The following is a 15,886-nucleotide window of genomic DNA, read 5'->3' as shown; positions in this document are numbered from 1 at the left end:
TTATCCTTGAAATAATTCTCCTAGCTTGGCTTGGCTTTCCAGTAGCCATCCAGTTGGGCCAAAGACACCATGAGAAATATCCTGACAGACAGGATCTTACTGGAACAACTCCAAAGCCTGACATGCCATTGCCTGCCTCTCCTCAGTGTAAGTTTTAGAGCCACTAAGGATACAGATGTGTATTTCTGACTTATGCATTTCATCCCAAAGCATCACACACTATCATGAAACTGCAGTAACTATTTCTCATTTGGTTTTAGCAAATGCTACAGCAAACAAGCAGGAAGGACAGAACGAGACCCAGTAGGCAAAGTATTTTTTATAAGACTGCCATCTCATTTGAGCTCTTTCAGATTTGAGAGCAGTTTCTTTAAAAAAAAAAAAAAAATTCTGAAAACAAGAATTTGTTGCTACATCCTTAACTAAAAAAAATAAGCCACAAAACCCTACAGCAAAAACTGAAAAAAGACAATGGAGATACAGAGTCTTGTATTTTTTCAATACTAGACTTGCAATTTCTCAGTTTCCCACAGATTCCCTATCATCACTACCTGTTCCACAAGGGATACCACCTCCTTGTTGAAACACATTCTGCACTACTAGGGCTCCTTATTATTTCCCTCAAACTGTAGTGATTAGTAAACAGAATCTATTCCAGTCTTTTGCCACAAAGTTTATCACTCCTCATGAAGAGTAACCTATTTAGTCAAAGCTTGTCATCTGACCTCACAATGAACAAATTAATTGAAATTAAACATTTTACTTCCAAATAAATATAAAAATTGACATATTTGAATAGATTTCTACCTGAAGGAAGCATGCAACACATGGGAAAAGCTGCAGATACATGAATGAAGAATGATACTTTTCACTGCTTCAGAACAGAAAAAAGTTTCAAAAGAAAAAAGCTCCATCACCTCCAGGAGTGCAAGAAGAGTATTCGAGATAGAATTCTTTAAAAGGTTAGACCAGAACAAGTCATTATTGCATGCCATTTGATACTGTCATTTTTAATTATAGTCATTCTAAAAATAGGGAGGGAAAATTGCTTTAAAAGTTTCTAGGTAAGTCCAAATACTTTTTATTACTTTTTTTTTCTAGCAGGGAAAGAATCTCCTGGATTTCTTGCTGTTTAAAATAAATGGGCAATATTTAACTGCTAATTTTTATCTTGGAAGTCATTACCTTGGAAATTATTTTCAAATTGAAACTACACAGTAAAATTGCTAAATTGAGTAAACAAATTAAATACAGGTTAAATATCTGATGTATTTGTGACTGAGTAGTTTAGTCCTGTCAAAAAAATGAACTTATGAAGCAAGATAAAAACTGTCTGCCTGCAATATTACTTCACAGCAAGCTACAATAACAGACTATCTTGAAAAAATTCTACTGTTATGCAAACTGACCCACACCTTCCTCTGCCACTACTGCACCAGTTCCTTTTGAGAACATATCCTGAGCAACAGGATCCTCAGGCCCCACTACTCTCCGGGGTTCCAACTGCTTGTGTGGGGTTTACTTTCTACAGTGAAATTACTTTAATTTAGAATGTTTGTCTCAAATTTTCTTGAGGAGAAAAACTCAAATGCTTTTTAATTCTTGTATTATCCAGAGTAAGGAAGTAAAGTGAGAGCTGAAGTGCAGCTGTCCTTTGCTAAAGAGCAGCCCAGCTACTCCCCTGCTCCAGCACGTGGCCACAGCCTGGATCACAAACTGAGCATCCACTTGCTTTGTGCAAAGGCTCTGACCCCTGTCTCAAATTCTGCTGTACCCCTGTGCATCCAGCAATGCAACAATCCATTGGCTGTGTTCTGTGGTTACAGGGGATGAGTGTAAAAAAATTAAATCCAAACCAAACCAAGAAAGCAACGCACAATCAACCAAACAGTGTGCACAGCAAAACGAGACTTCTGAGAACGGAGCTGCCGAGCTCAGAAGACTAAAAGACAGAAATTATCAAATTTATTCTTTCATACTCTGATGTCATGTTCCATCCCAGTCATTCCCCCTGCACTGACTGGGAGCTGTGGCTTTCCTTTCCTACACAGAGTGATTTTCCTCACTAGTAGGCTACAGTCTGTGTTCTATAAATTTTGATTTTTTAAATGAGAAAATTTACACTCTAAACTTGGGCTACAGACTGTAACAAGTTCCACTATAAATTCTGAATTATAGATCAGAGAGGGAACTACTTTTAGCACAAAATTTGACTTAAAATTTTTTAGTGAGGGAATAATCAGTAATTCATAACGTGGTTAGCAACATGTACAGCAAACATTGTGATTTTCTCTGAGTACCCTAGAGTGGGTTTTGCTGTCAGCTGCAAGCACTTCATATGCCACCTTGGCCTTTAGGTTCACATTGCTAAATATAATTTAACAAAACATTTATTAAGCCATCCAACAAACATCTGGTTAATTTACTGTATGCTGCAACTTTATTATAAATCAGGGCACTAAACACTCAAACTAGATGAACATATACTTAAATAAATGAATAATAATCTATTCCATGAATTATAACCAGGTCTTTGAAAGCCAGTAGTGCCATGAACAAACCACCTCCAACAGTTTAACAGAAGTTCAGCCCTGAAGACATACAGTCTAAAAAAAAATATCATCTGGAAATTTATTTTATTAATAACAAATACAAAGTAGAAATCAGAGGTAAGAGGTGTGGGCTGGTTCAACTTGATAGATGTAAGTGTGTATATATATATTTTTACCCTAAAATAACTCCCTAAGTTAAACTCAACAAGCTCATTTGAGTTAGAATTGTTTCCAGCTCTTAGCACAAACCTTGTTTTTAATCTCATGCTGGGACAATTACGGTGCTTTGAATGCAGAGCTTTGCAATCAAGAAAGTGACTCTTCAGGAGCATCCATCATTTCCTTGAGTAGAATTAGCCATTATAAAGGATTCTAGGAACCTCTTCCACTAAACCCATATTTTTTCAGATAGTGAACACGTAAGTAAATAAATACAAGTCTCTTGTATTTTATAATTACAGGTGGGAAGGTTTCACTTCTTTCCTGAAAAAATTCTATTTCATATAATTTCACAAACACAGTATTTTGCTTTGTCTTTGCTACTCCAAATTCACACTACCTGGTCCAGTCCCAGCTTGGTTAGGTAGATGGCACTTCTTTGACATGTTTCATCTTCACAGACTGGTAATAAATGTTCACTTTGTCCATCCCCATCTGTTAAGAAGAAAAGCCTGTCAGCTTTGTATCTGCAAAATCAGAAACCCTATTTACATGAAATAATCAGCTGTGAATAATTTACTCCTTTTTTAAATGTGAAAAATTACATTGAGAGAATTTGAAATTTTACTGACATACTGAGAAGAGTAAGTCCTTCGTAATTTAATCCCTGTGTTCAGTTGGGAAAAAAATTATCTTTAATACCAATCCACCATTACAAGTCCACCATAAAAACTTATTTAATTTTCTGAACTAGTTTTAAACACTAGTCAGCAAGACTTTAAGAGTCATGAGTTCATGTGTATTATCTTAATCTGTACTTAACACAAAAACAAAACTGGAGAGTTGATTAACATAATGGCTAATAAATCCCAGGCTTACAGAATTAGGCAAATTTGAGTAAATTACTGGTTTTCAAAAATGTTCTTTAAGCACTTTTAATCCACGTATTTCCAAACACCTTTAGTAGAATAATGACCTTTTAATATTTAAACATGCAATGACTATTTGTATCTAGAGTTCTGACACACACAGCTTAAAGTGGGGAAAAAAAGTAATAATTTACTGTCCATTATCTACTCCAGGAGAAATATCTGTGTTGCCATTTGTGACCTTCAGCCCTTCCTTCCTGCGAGGGGCTGGGGAGGGCACAGAGGGAGTGGAACACAGCTGCCAAGGAGCAGCAGCAAGAACTGCTGCATGGAGAACCTGGGCTGCCTGGTCCTCACCAGAACCAAACCTGGCTTGCCACAGACCCTCAGCACATTTCAGGCAATCCACTTTTCCAGGCTATGGACTCAGCTTGGCCCTTAGCCTGTACAGTTCTGAGGAGCTGGGTATTTCATTTGAGATAACCACAGTGTTCACTAGGAACACTCATCTGGCACATTAATTACTTGAATAATTTCTGCCACTGGTTTCTATATTATACCTATCAAATAGTGCAGGTTACAGCCACAAACATCCTCTCAGCCTGGCTCCCTGACAGCTGCTCAGCTATCCCACAATAAATGACATTCTTACTGGTCTGATATTTCAGAAATGCAGCTTATGAACATGCTACAAAATAGATTTCTGTATGAACCACAAAGATGCTGAGAGCACCAAAGGGCCTCAGGCACATCTACTGCTTGGGTTTGCAGAAATCCAAACCAGCTTATTTAGGGAAGTGGATTTTGTAAAACTGATTGATGAAATCTCCTGAGTTAATATCCAAAAACCAGATCATTTGCTGGTCACTGAACCACTTACTCATTTCCAGTCCAGTACTGGTCTCATCCCCAAAGCACTGTCATACTTCACCAGCACCATAAGAAAGGCTTTCTCAGCCTGCCAGCCTCTACTTGTGTGAAGCTGAACCTCCCTTTAGGGGTGTGTGTACATCTCTATCTGTGCAGTTGCATTTTCTGGGTCCCTCCCTTATTTCATCAGGAAGTTGGGAGACAGAAAGGAGGGTTATAAGGGGAGGAGGAGTGATGAAAATATCAGACTTCCCCAAATATCTCCAAGTGATAAAGCCAAACTTTTAGAGGCTTCCTACATCCCATCTGCCTCATGAATTACTTTACCCCACCTCCAAACCCCTCCCAAATCCTCATGGCAGTTTTTTCACCAGGACAGAGAATTTAGGATGTGAAGTAGTCTAGATGATAGAAATCCAGTAAGTTCACATCCAAAGAGATGGGAAAGGGAATTCTCACTGAACAGAGAAATCAACATAGCAATTATTGAATCTGACCATCTGAAATCAGCACCAACTCCTCGGTGTTTGCTTTCCTTTTGCATCATTCAAGAACAACAATTTTAACACGTTTAACTATCTTGAATCTTTGCTTGCACGAACAGATTAAAATACTGTAGGAATACAGGTTGTTTCTAAACTTAAATGGAAGAAAGCGTTAAATTTGCAAATTATAAAACATGGGAATATTGAATGATTTGTTGAAATTGAATTAAGTTGCAGAGATATTTGTTTTCTGAATATAAAATGTAAATTAAGCTCTAATATTTTAATCACATTTCTAAAAAAATTTCAGTTCAAAGTGATTTTAGAAGATTTTTCAATAACACACAAGGACAAAGAACCATGTTCCTCTGTTTTAAAAAGAGACAAGAACAAGGATGTTCTCATTTTAAATTATGCTATGAAACAGAGAAGAATGTAAAATGTTTGATTCTACTTCTACTGCAAACATTCATCTTGTTATGCCAATAACTCAGTTTGATAGTGTGGGTAGTTAATGTCCAGAGTAGGACAGGACACTGATAAAACACCCTTGGAGCTTTGAGGAATAACCAATCCATAGGGCAGGAAGGACAGATCTGGCACAGAATTAGACACCTTGTACATGAATGTGTTGTAGATAAATTAGAAGCTCAAGACTTGATTAAAATACTCAGTATGATCAAAGAATGAATAAATGCAAATATGCATCAAACACCACATCTTTGTCCCTGCAAACTGAAAATACTATGACATATATTCCATATTGGAAGGGCAGAGTCTCCTCAGTTCCTTTGACCAGAAGATAAATGTCCATTTACATAACTTCTCTTACAGGATCATGTTTTCAGTTTCAATTTCTCTTCAATTCTGCATAACAGGTATTTAAGAATTCAGTAGTTAAAAAAAAAAAAAAATAAAGTTCCAGATAAGAGAAAAATATGTTGAAAATTTACAGCAGTTTTGAAAAAAAGATTTAAAATGAAATTCTGTCAAAAAACATCCTGAAAACAAGATGAGAGGCCATTCTTAAACTGGCACCTCTCAAATTATTGTTGTATCCACCTCACAAAAGATTCTCAGATAGAGATATCCATCCCATGGAGACTGGCCTGGTTTGCTTGGATTTTGTTTGGTTGGTTTTTATTTTCCTGTTTTACACTCCATGCTCAGGTGAACTGAAAGATCACGAAGATGAGATATAAAAACTTTAATTCGGTACTTAGAGCAGACAGAACAAATGTTAAACTTAAAAGGCTTCAAGTAAAGCTCCAGCACTGAGCATGTAGCTAGAAATAGGACATCAATGAAACAAGAATATCTTCTGAGTCGTAGCAAAATAGTTTAAGAAAACCCACAATTAGTCAAATACTGCATTATAGAAAAGTAGCAATCAAAGAATGAAAAGCCCAACATTCTTTATCTCTATCATAATATTACATCTTATTTCTTTTCCAGTTTTTATATCTAAAGCACATCTTACAATGTACAGATCCATCTTTTATAGCCAGAAATAAAATGCTTCCTGCATTTCTGAAGCTTTTTCAAAGACACTGTGAAACCAACGAATCAATACAGCAGCTTTTCCAGTTTTGAAAGACAATATTTCCTTCTTCGTCTTTACACGATGCTACCTTGGAAGCACCTACTGGAATGCAAACTACTGACCTTGAAGACCACACAAAAAACATCCCCAGCAGTTGCTAACTTAAAGAGCTTTAACTCCCAAAAAATTCACTTTGGACCCAAGAAAAACTTCCTATCTTCATGCCTGCTTTCAATCTCAATGTAAATAAACATCCTTCAGTTTTAAACTCTGATCTTGAAGTTAAATTTCTCCACAAAGGAAGACAGAAATTAAAAGGAGTATCATTTGCCCAATTGATCAGTGCAATTAGGTATTCGTAGGTGACAAAACATGCATTGGTGACAATGGCTGAATGCATCACACCTATGCTGGTTTCAAGTATTTATGAAAAATCCCTTACATAACATGCCTTTAATAATCTCCTTCAGCCTAGGTCTACCCAGGAAACCTGTTTCTGAAGACCCTCCATAATCTACACTCAATTCCTGGAGTCTCCTACTCTGTCTTTCTGTCACTTTCATTTAAAAATGAAATCTCATTCCAAACTGGTGTTTTGAATTGTAACTTCAATATCATTTACAGCACTAGGTGTGCCCAAACACTCTAGAGTCCAAATGACCTGTGCTAGCACCACTCAGCTTGGAGCACCTTTGACAGATCAACAAACTCAACTGTTAATGAGCAAGTTCTCAACACACGATTCTGGCTTGATAGTGGCACAGCATAACTCCATGGTTAATAAAGATCAAGTTTTGTAGGCAGTGGAAAGGGCTAGAAAAAGAACAGTCCCACATACTCATCACCTGAAAACCTGTACTTATGTCTAAATATGTAAAGACAAAATTAGAAGTCTTATTCCATCCAGGAATCATGTGAGAATCACTCCTTACAACTGCCTGACTGCTGTATTTCAAACAAAAGCCAGGGACACAGAGCCCTCTTTCCAACACCAGGTGCTGGCAGACCAGTCCAAGCAGCCCAAAGCCACTGCCTGTGCAGGTCCCTGGGAGCACACCTTGCACAGAGGCTGTGTGAGACATGGCTGAGCTTTTTGATTGATTGTGAATGCTCACACTTGCAAAAAAAACCAGCTCAAGTATTTTCAATCTGTTCTAAATGTAAATTTAAATCGCAGAGAGCGGAAAAAACTCGTCAATTATACTAAACACAACATAAAACGTTATCAGAATTGTTAGATGCTCCACAAGCAATACCAAGGTATGCAGTCTGAAAACACATTTTAAACAAATTCATTTGCTATTCACAAATAGCAAATGGTCCAAGGAGTCCCACACAAGAAACTTCTTCCCAAACCCAGAGATATCAGAGAGGTGCCTGTAAAGCAAACACACTTGCTATTTACGTAGCATGAGTAAACCTAGGCAAAAGACAATCCATCCCAATGTTCAAATTCCTCAACAAACATAGAAAAAGGTGTCACAAAAGTGCTCTTTTGCAACCAGGTCCAAGGATTATTAGATTCATGCTTGTGCAATGTACTTCCCAACATGGGCTCTGAAAAGAAAATGGCACCTGGGGAAATGATAAGTTCTGTGATCACTTACTCCAAAACTGTTTCATAATACAGCAAGATAAAGCTGTAGCTATGAAGAACAAGACAGCTTTTGGTGGGTGTATGATCTAAACCTTTTTAATTTAAATGCTCTGTACTTCTGCTGCAGTGTAATCTTACTTCTGCTCCTTTAAAAACAAAAATGGAATCAACTTTTGGGGTTATTCTGAGATCATAGACTGATCATTGTAAGTTATTACAGTTCTGCTATATAGAAAATAAATTGTTTTCTGGCAAATCGGGGGTCGGACTTGAGGATTGTAGAGGTTCTTTCTAACCCTAACTATCTGATAAAATGGAAATAAGTTAACTATATCAGCTAAGAAAGTTAGCTTTCATAATTCTGAACATGAAAACAAGAACCTACATATACCACGAAATTCTCATTCAAACATCTCTCCCTCTTGTCTTTGCCCAGTTCTCATATCCTCTCTCATGAGTCTTCAATTTACAGTTCTGAAGAACAGTAAGAGGATCAAGAAGAAAAAAAGCCCTGTTAGGGTTGTACTATAGCAATACCCTTCTGGGGCAGCCAAGAAGCCTACAATAAGTACAACTGAGTTTGACATTCAAATAAAATAGAGGTTTGTTTGAAAGCTGATTATCTTAAATTTATCTTCTCAAGTAATTAAATCATTAGAATTTTTTTGTCACTCTTTGCCTTAAGGTGCTCAGTGAGATGGTCATGACAGAGACAGTTAAAATAAATTACTAAGATAATTACACATTATTAAAACAATCAATGTCAGCTGCCTTTACCAAATGTGAATGCTAACTTCAAAAAACAGATGCAAAGAGCTCTTCCAGATGATTCAAAGCTCTGCGGACATTAAAGAAATCCTCATAACCCTTTCCTTCACACTAAATCAATTCTAAGTTCTTCCAAAGAATCCATATTCAGAGCTCCACTGCACAAAAGCACTTAAACACAGTGTGCCAGCAAACTGCACAGTGAGACTTCCAGGCAGCACTGGAGCCAACAGTGCAGCCTTCTGCCTCAAATGGAAATTCCAGGACTAACCGTGATCCAAGCAGGGAAGAGATACTGCATCAAATACAACGTGAACCTCCCCCACACCAAACAAAATCATCACTGAAACGCCTCTTGTAGTTTTCTGCTGAAAGCTGCTTGTCTCACCTGTTTCATATTTAAACAAACTCCCAAGCCTGGCTGTACATTTGGAGCTCTGTGATGCTCCACATGTTCAAAGCTCCCATGGCAACAACCCCAGATGCTGCCAAAGGAAGGGATAACAGAAACCAAGGCAAACCTCTGGTGTAACTGCTCTGGGTCAGCTCAACCTGAGCCCAGAGCTCCTCTTGTATCAACCATGAACAATGCCAAAGAAAAATTCAATCCTGGGATGAAGTTGTTCAACAAGGCACAGATAAGTGACACATGCAGCACTCCACCAATTTTACTGTTAGAAAGAAAGCAAAGTTCTTAATTTACAAGCCCATTTGACAAAAATTAATATGAAGCAACAGCAATTCTTTTTCCCAGGAGATACTAGCATTTGTCAGCACACCTGAACAACCTTGGCAAAATACAGGAACCTGATTTTTCCCTCTAAGAAATTGACACTGGGAACTACATTTAAAACATTGAGGTATCACTGAAGAGCACTGCTGGTTACAAATTAAGAAAGACAGACTCAGCTCCTAAACACACTCTCACAGACTCAAAAGACAAGTGTCAATTGACTTGGTATGTCTCTATACACTGTTGTTTCAGAAGTGCATCTGGTACTAAAATAATCTCCTCCACACCTAAAGTCTCTCATTTGAGAGGCTTCATTTCCATTAACTTTCAGAGCTTTTTCACCCAAACTGATCGCAGCTTTCCTCATATGCAGAGCATTTCACACACAGAGGTATTGTCACCCTGCACCTTAAGGTTCTTAGAGAATCCTTTCATTGACTACAGGAGCACTAAATATTTTCACAAGACAGTGCTCAAAGGAGAAAGGTTTTCTTAAGGGGTTATTTACCAAAATGTACCATTAAAATTTCCCTTTGATACATTGCTGCTGCATCTGATGATGCAACATTCTGAGGGAAAAAAGAAACTCAGATGCTAGAATGAAGTTGACAGATAAAATTAAAAGGCACAAAATCAAAATGCAACTGCAGGCAGAAAAGCAGTGCATTTAAAGTATATTCAGCTGCAGGATAATTACAGTCTACTTAAAAAAAAAAATAAATTAAAATCTTTCAACAAAATGCATTTGGCACAGTGCCATGAAGGTTGAAAAACCCCCAAAGGTTAGGTACTATGTTATCCTGCTTAAACATAATTAACTGGCAATAATGAGCTATCATTTCCTACAAGGAAAGTGATAATTACTACCACATGTCATACAAGTAGTTAACATACATGAAATAGTTCAATTACTTGGTAGGGAGGAGAACGGAGAGGATTCTCTTAAGATTATTAGCTGGATAACTGGATTTTAAATATGACAAAAAATATGAGTTCAGGTCTCTAAAAGAATTTGATGGAACTTGAACAAACCCAACCCATGTTTGTTCAAAAAGCAAGCAAGTGTGCATAGTAGGGGTGAACTCAAACTTCTTAAATTAGAGAAGAGAAAGGGCAGCAGCTAAGAAATCAAATCGTGACTAAAAGATAAAGGACTGAGTTGGCTAAATGCTACCTACAGAAATGAAGAGTTGTATTGTATTTACTTAGGAGGACACCATGAGCAAATTTGATTTCAAAAAACTATTTTTACTCTCCTTTAAATACAGGCCAAAATAAAGTTCTTTGCCTCAACTAAGCAAAATCAATGACTGATAGATCATCATTTGGTATCTGAGACTGATAAATCAAACTTTTACAATCTCCATTATCCAACTGAATCAATCCTAGTTAAATAGCAATTATGACACCAATTTCCTACAGAAATGAATTAATGGATATATATTCAGCACAATATCCAGTGCTAGTAACTTCTGACTCACTACTTCAAAAACATATGTCATTAATCTTTAAATTAATGAGAAAATAGCAGGTTGTTGTGTCCAAAATATGGTTCATATTCATCTAATAAAAAAAAAAAAAAAAAAAAATCAGTCATTTTCAGCCTGCCCCATTGAAATCTTTCAATTTATTTTAAAAACATTTTCCTAGTAATTTAAGTGACAATTAATAAAACTCTCTATATACTTGCAAGTATTTGTCAGGATTCTCGACAACATCTATGATTTCCTCTAAAGACAGTACCAGCAGATCTTACAAAACTCCTCTGCTGGCTCACAGATAACAGCAGTGCAGGATTAATCATTTTTGCTATAGCAACCACTGCACTGCAATTACCATAGTGACATGAGAAGAATAGAAAAAGTAATAATGAAGAGCTCTCACTTGTTTGGAGCAATGTGGCAGCTAAATAAGTGCAGAGTTCTCTAGCGCCCAACTCTGCTCACCTTAATCAATTGAAATGCCGTTTGTAATAGATGTCAAAAAGCATTTCTGATTTATTTTTAAAAGGGCAATACAAATTTGTCAATTGTTCCCTGTCCTTTGGTCAGATTGATGTACAAATCACTGCTATCATGTAACAGGGGGGAGTGCTACTTATTACAGAGGTTCCAGCTTAGCCATAAAGTGCAAGGTCTACTCCATTACCATAAATGTATTGATATATACACACATCCTTCTATGTAATTTTCCATTAAAATACACATACACATTTTTAGAAATGAACTGGGCTTTCAGATGCATACAAACATATATTTGCGTATTTTCAATGAAAAAAAATCTTTATTTTTTCAGTACTTCAGGAACTTGGTACTAAAATTATACCAACATCCGTAGCAGTTTCTCATGAGTCATCTAATTGCTGGTTTTTCCAACTCCACTTATCCAAATAATTTATACTTGATAGCTGTTGTTCAACCTGCTTAGTTTAAGAAAGGAAATTTACCCGAAATTAGTTCCTTTTGGAAGTTCTCAGAATCTTATACAAAGCTCCCCCTTTTTCAAATGACTGGTTAATACTCATGGCTGGAAAGGGTACTTCAAATTAAATTTTCAGAAGCAGGAAAGAATGTTAGAAAAAGTGACCTTTTGAAACAATGCTTGTTTTGTTAAGAGGCAGGTGTGATCAGTAAATCAGAATCTGGCACTGCAGGAGTGCAAAGGGCACAAGCAGAAAGGTGGGTGTGAGAGTGAAGGCAACAGCCCAAGTGGCACAGCCCCAAGCTCACGGCTGCACCTGACACCGCTGCAGAGTCCAACACGCACAAGGTTAATTCGTGAGAAGTGGCAGAGTGAAAGCAGAGAGATACAGAACCCTCTGAAGACCTTTAGCAAATGGCAAAGCTGGCACATCATCTGTGAGGTACAGAAAATGTCAAGGAAGGGAAAGAAAAATAGAGGCAGGCAACCCAGAAGTAAGAATGTCAGAGGCTTGAGCCTGTATTTTGAACATTTCTAGTGCCAGGGGCTGTGTCCCAGTGCCAAGAAGAAGATGCCTGTGGCAGGGCACAGTGTGAGCGCACAGCACATTCTGCATCATGCACAGCTTGGCAAAACCTGTCGAGGTAGAAGGCAGCACAATCTTCTAACACATCTCATTTTCCATTTCATTGTGGTATTGTGATTTGTTGTGCACTTGGGCCCCATTACAGATAGCCAAATTATTCTAAACTGCAAATCATCATACCTCAACTTCCTTTGACTTACAACAATTGTTATTCTGTCATTTTTGAAATGGAAAACTGAAAGCAGGAGAGGTTCAAGTCTGACAATCCATTTCTAGTAAAGCATTGTCTTTAACTCCAGCTCAGTACAAGCAGCTGCATGCTCAAAGCCAGTGTTTGAAGTACCTGAATGTAAGCAGACACAGCACAGTGGGTGAGTGCAGTCACTGAGATAGAGCTGCACACCCATAATGGGACATTCTGCCCCTCTGTTGTTGGACTGGAGCAGAACAAATGAATTTGATGATAATTAGCAGTGCAGGGCATTAAACAAGGGTGCTGGAACTCCAGCCCAGCAGTCCCTGTGCCACTGCCCTTCCTCCCAAGCTCAGCTGTACCAAACCACTACCCAGCCACAGCACTGCACACTCCATTTAGCCACACATTCAACATTTCAACTTTAACATTGGAACAGTTCCACTACTCTTTGCAAAGATATCCCAGGGTTTATTACGATTCCATTAATTACTATAAATTTCTAAGATTATGATTTATCATTTGGGCTCATTAGTCACCTAACACAGAGATAAAATTATCCTGCATTAAGAGAGCTTTTCACATAGCCATTGTTGAAAACTTATAAAAAAATTTCTCTTTAGTATCTATTAAGACACATTATTCAGAACATCAGCTTGGAAAATGATTACAAAAGATCCAGCACACTTAATTTTTTTTAACTGCAAAAACTGCATTATTCTATTCTTTCTTTCATATATTATATAGATAAGTATTCAAGCTAAATAGCAAAATATTTTATTAAAACTTGGTCAAATATTTTAGAAAATGTGGCAAACATTTCACAGAAGAGCCTGGGGCACGGTCCAGGTTCTACCTGACTTCACTGCCTGTAGATCTGATCTAAGGACCATTACCCATCCAGCAGAGGTGTCTTGAATCCACCTGTCAGCCTCAAAACACTTGTAAGTGACAGCACAGAGCAAGTGAGACACACTCTGGTTCTAAGAAGTTTAAAAATTTTAAAATAAGTATTATTTCAAGACAATGTTGAAACAAGGCTACTGTTCGACAACATTAAAAGACAGGCTCAGTCTCACTGTAACATGTGTGTTGTATAAATATAGTAAATTATTTTTTTTAAGAAGTTATTTACAGACAATTGTGTCAGAGTCAGGCCTGCAACACTTCGCCTCTGGTTGGAAAATTGTTATTTTAGTGCACACAAAAATAGTATTTATAAATGTATATATACAACACCAACAGGCCCCATTCTCTGTAATATGACAAAAACATTGATAAGACACAATTGACTGGAAAGGTACATTCTAATAGGAAAATACAGGCTTTCACTAACCCTTGCAAAACCAGATTTACATATAAATTAAATTTTTCTCCTCTCCAAAAGCCTTCCAGAATTTTCAATTACAACCATTTAAGATTTTACCATCTTCCAGCAGTTTTAATTCAAATAATTTTATTTCAATTAGTCTTTATTAGTTCGTACAAGTGAAGAATTTAGAAACGTTTAATCAGATAATGTTTTCTGAACAAGATTAGAGAAAAAGAATTAAAATTATGACTAATCAAATAAGTGTCCAATAAAATTAAGCTTAGTGTTGTACCACACCTCAAAGCAACAAAAATTAGATTAATGTGAGGCAGAATGTACCGAGATAACCAAAGCTAAATTTGGTAATAATTATTCTCAGACATTTCAAATTTACAAATAAACATAACACATTAAAGGGAAAGAGCAGAGAAACAAAAACCCCATTTAAAGCTAAACACCTTTATTTGTTCTCCAGTGCAAAGTAGCTAACCAAAGCATGAGAAAACAACACTCAGGGCAGTAAAAGAAGAAAACTCACCAAAATCTGCAAACACGGACTGCCCAACAACTTTGGCACCACTGGGCATTTCCTTACTTTTTCCAACTTTAGAGAAGTTCCCATCCTAGCAAACAGGACAAAGATGATGGAAAGACTGAATTGCAGAGTGATAAAAATTGACTTTTGAACTAAAGAAAATACAGATCACTAACGAAGGACTTTAGCAGATAAGAGAGAGACATCCCAGCTACAGAAAAATCTGCACTCTTCAAAAATTGGGACTGACTTTTTGCATTTCTAATCCTTTCTGGATTTTTGTGGAAATCCATCAATAGCAATATTCAGATACAACTTTCATATATTTTGCTGTGCTATGAGGAAGAGATTGGATTATTTCAGCAATATTATCTAAATGATAATTAATTAATTATGAATTCTGTGCATTTTTGCATATTAACATGCAATTTTATAGTTATATGTAATATATAACAACACACCTGCATAAAAATTAAAAATAGAGTCCTGATTTGCCTTTCAATTAGGAAATAAATTGATTTTCTACTAGGTCTGGCTTAGAACTTGTTTTACTTATCCTTTATTAAAATCTAGGGCTACAGAAAACAATAGTCCATTATACCATCAGAAAGATAAAAAGGCTGAATCATTGGTTATCACAGAACTGGATCACAGCTGGCACAAACCCACTAAGATGCTGAGTTTTTGCAGCCATGTCACAGGAGCCAAGGCCCCCTTCCCCAGTCACTGCTCGGGCTCAGTGCTCTGCACACAAATGCCCAGCAAGGCACAGAGCCAAAGGCTTGGGAATGGAGCAGAGTTACCCATATCCAACATGACTTGTGTCATGTTTAGTTTGTAGACTTCAGTGCAACTCTGGACACAGTTAGTACTGTTTGTACTGCATGTCTGACTGTATCTTTAGCTTGACATATAATTTATAATGATTTTGATGAGAAATTAAAATTGATGCATTTCAGACAGTGAAATAGAAAAGGCCCTTAGCTGGCCCTAAAAGCATATCTTGTATAGGCAAATATTTTAAAAGCATTTTTTAGTGCATCAATGAAGGGAATTACTTTTTTTCTACAAAGAGCAGTTTAACAGCTTTTAATGGATCAGTTAAGGTAGGTATTTGTAGTTGCATACACATGTCTAAGCATTTTACATCTATGACCTATTTTCCTGGGTTGATTCCAAAGAAGAGAATTCTTTCTTTCTAAAGGTAAGCAAATCTAGCAATACAAAATGTATAATGCAGGATTATATTTAGAATACAAGCAC

At 36.9% G+C, this 15,886-nt stretch overlaps 1 protein-coding gene across 1 annotated transcript in view; it reads right to left on the bottom strand.

Annotated features, from left to right (window-relative positions):
* ITFG1 (integrin alpha FG-GAP repeat containing 1) overlaps nucleotides 1-15,886 on the bottom strand; it is a 69,964-nt gene that overhangs the window by 32,350 nt on the left and 21,728 nt on the right. Inside the window, exons 8-9 of the mRNA XM_056500540.1 lie at nucleotides 14,627-14,711; nucleotides 3,112-3,206 (exon numbers count right to left, since the gene is read on the bottom strand). Coding sequence (XP_056356515.1) covers nucleotides 3,112-3,206; nucleotides 14,627-14,711 — 180 coding nt within the window. The remainder of the gene's footprint in view (nucleotides 1-3,111; nucleotides 3,207-14,626; nucleotides 14,712-15,886) is intronic.

This window comes from Oenanthe melanoleuca, chromosome 11 (genome assembly GCF_029582105.1).
Source record: "Oenanthe melanoleuca isolate GR-GAL-2019-014 chromosome 11, OMel1.0, whole genome shotgun sequence".
In the NCBI taxonomy this organism is placed as follows: domain Eukaryota; kingdom Metazoa; phylum Chordata; class Aves; order Passeriformes; family Muscicapidae; genus Oenanthe; species Oenanthe melanoleuca.
Note: the sequence above shows the minus strand (reverse complement) of the source record. Positions and strands in the feature narration are given on the sequence as shown.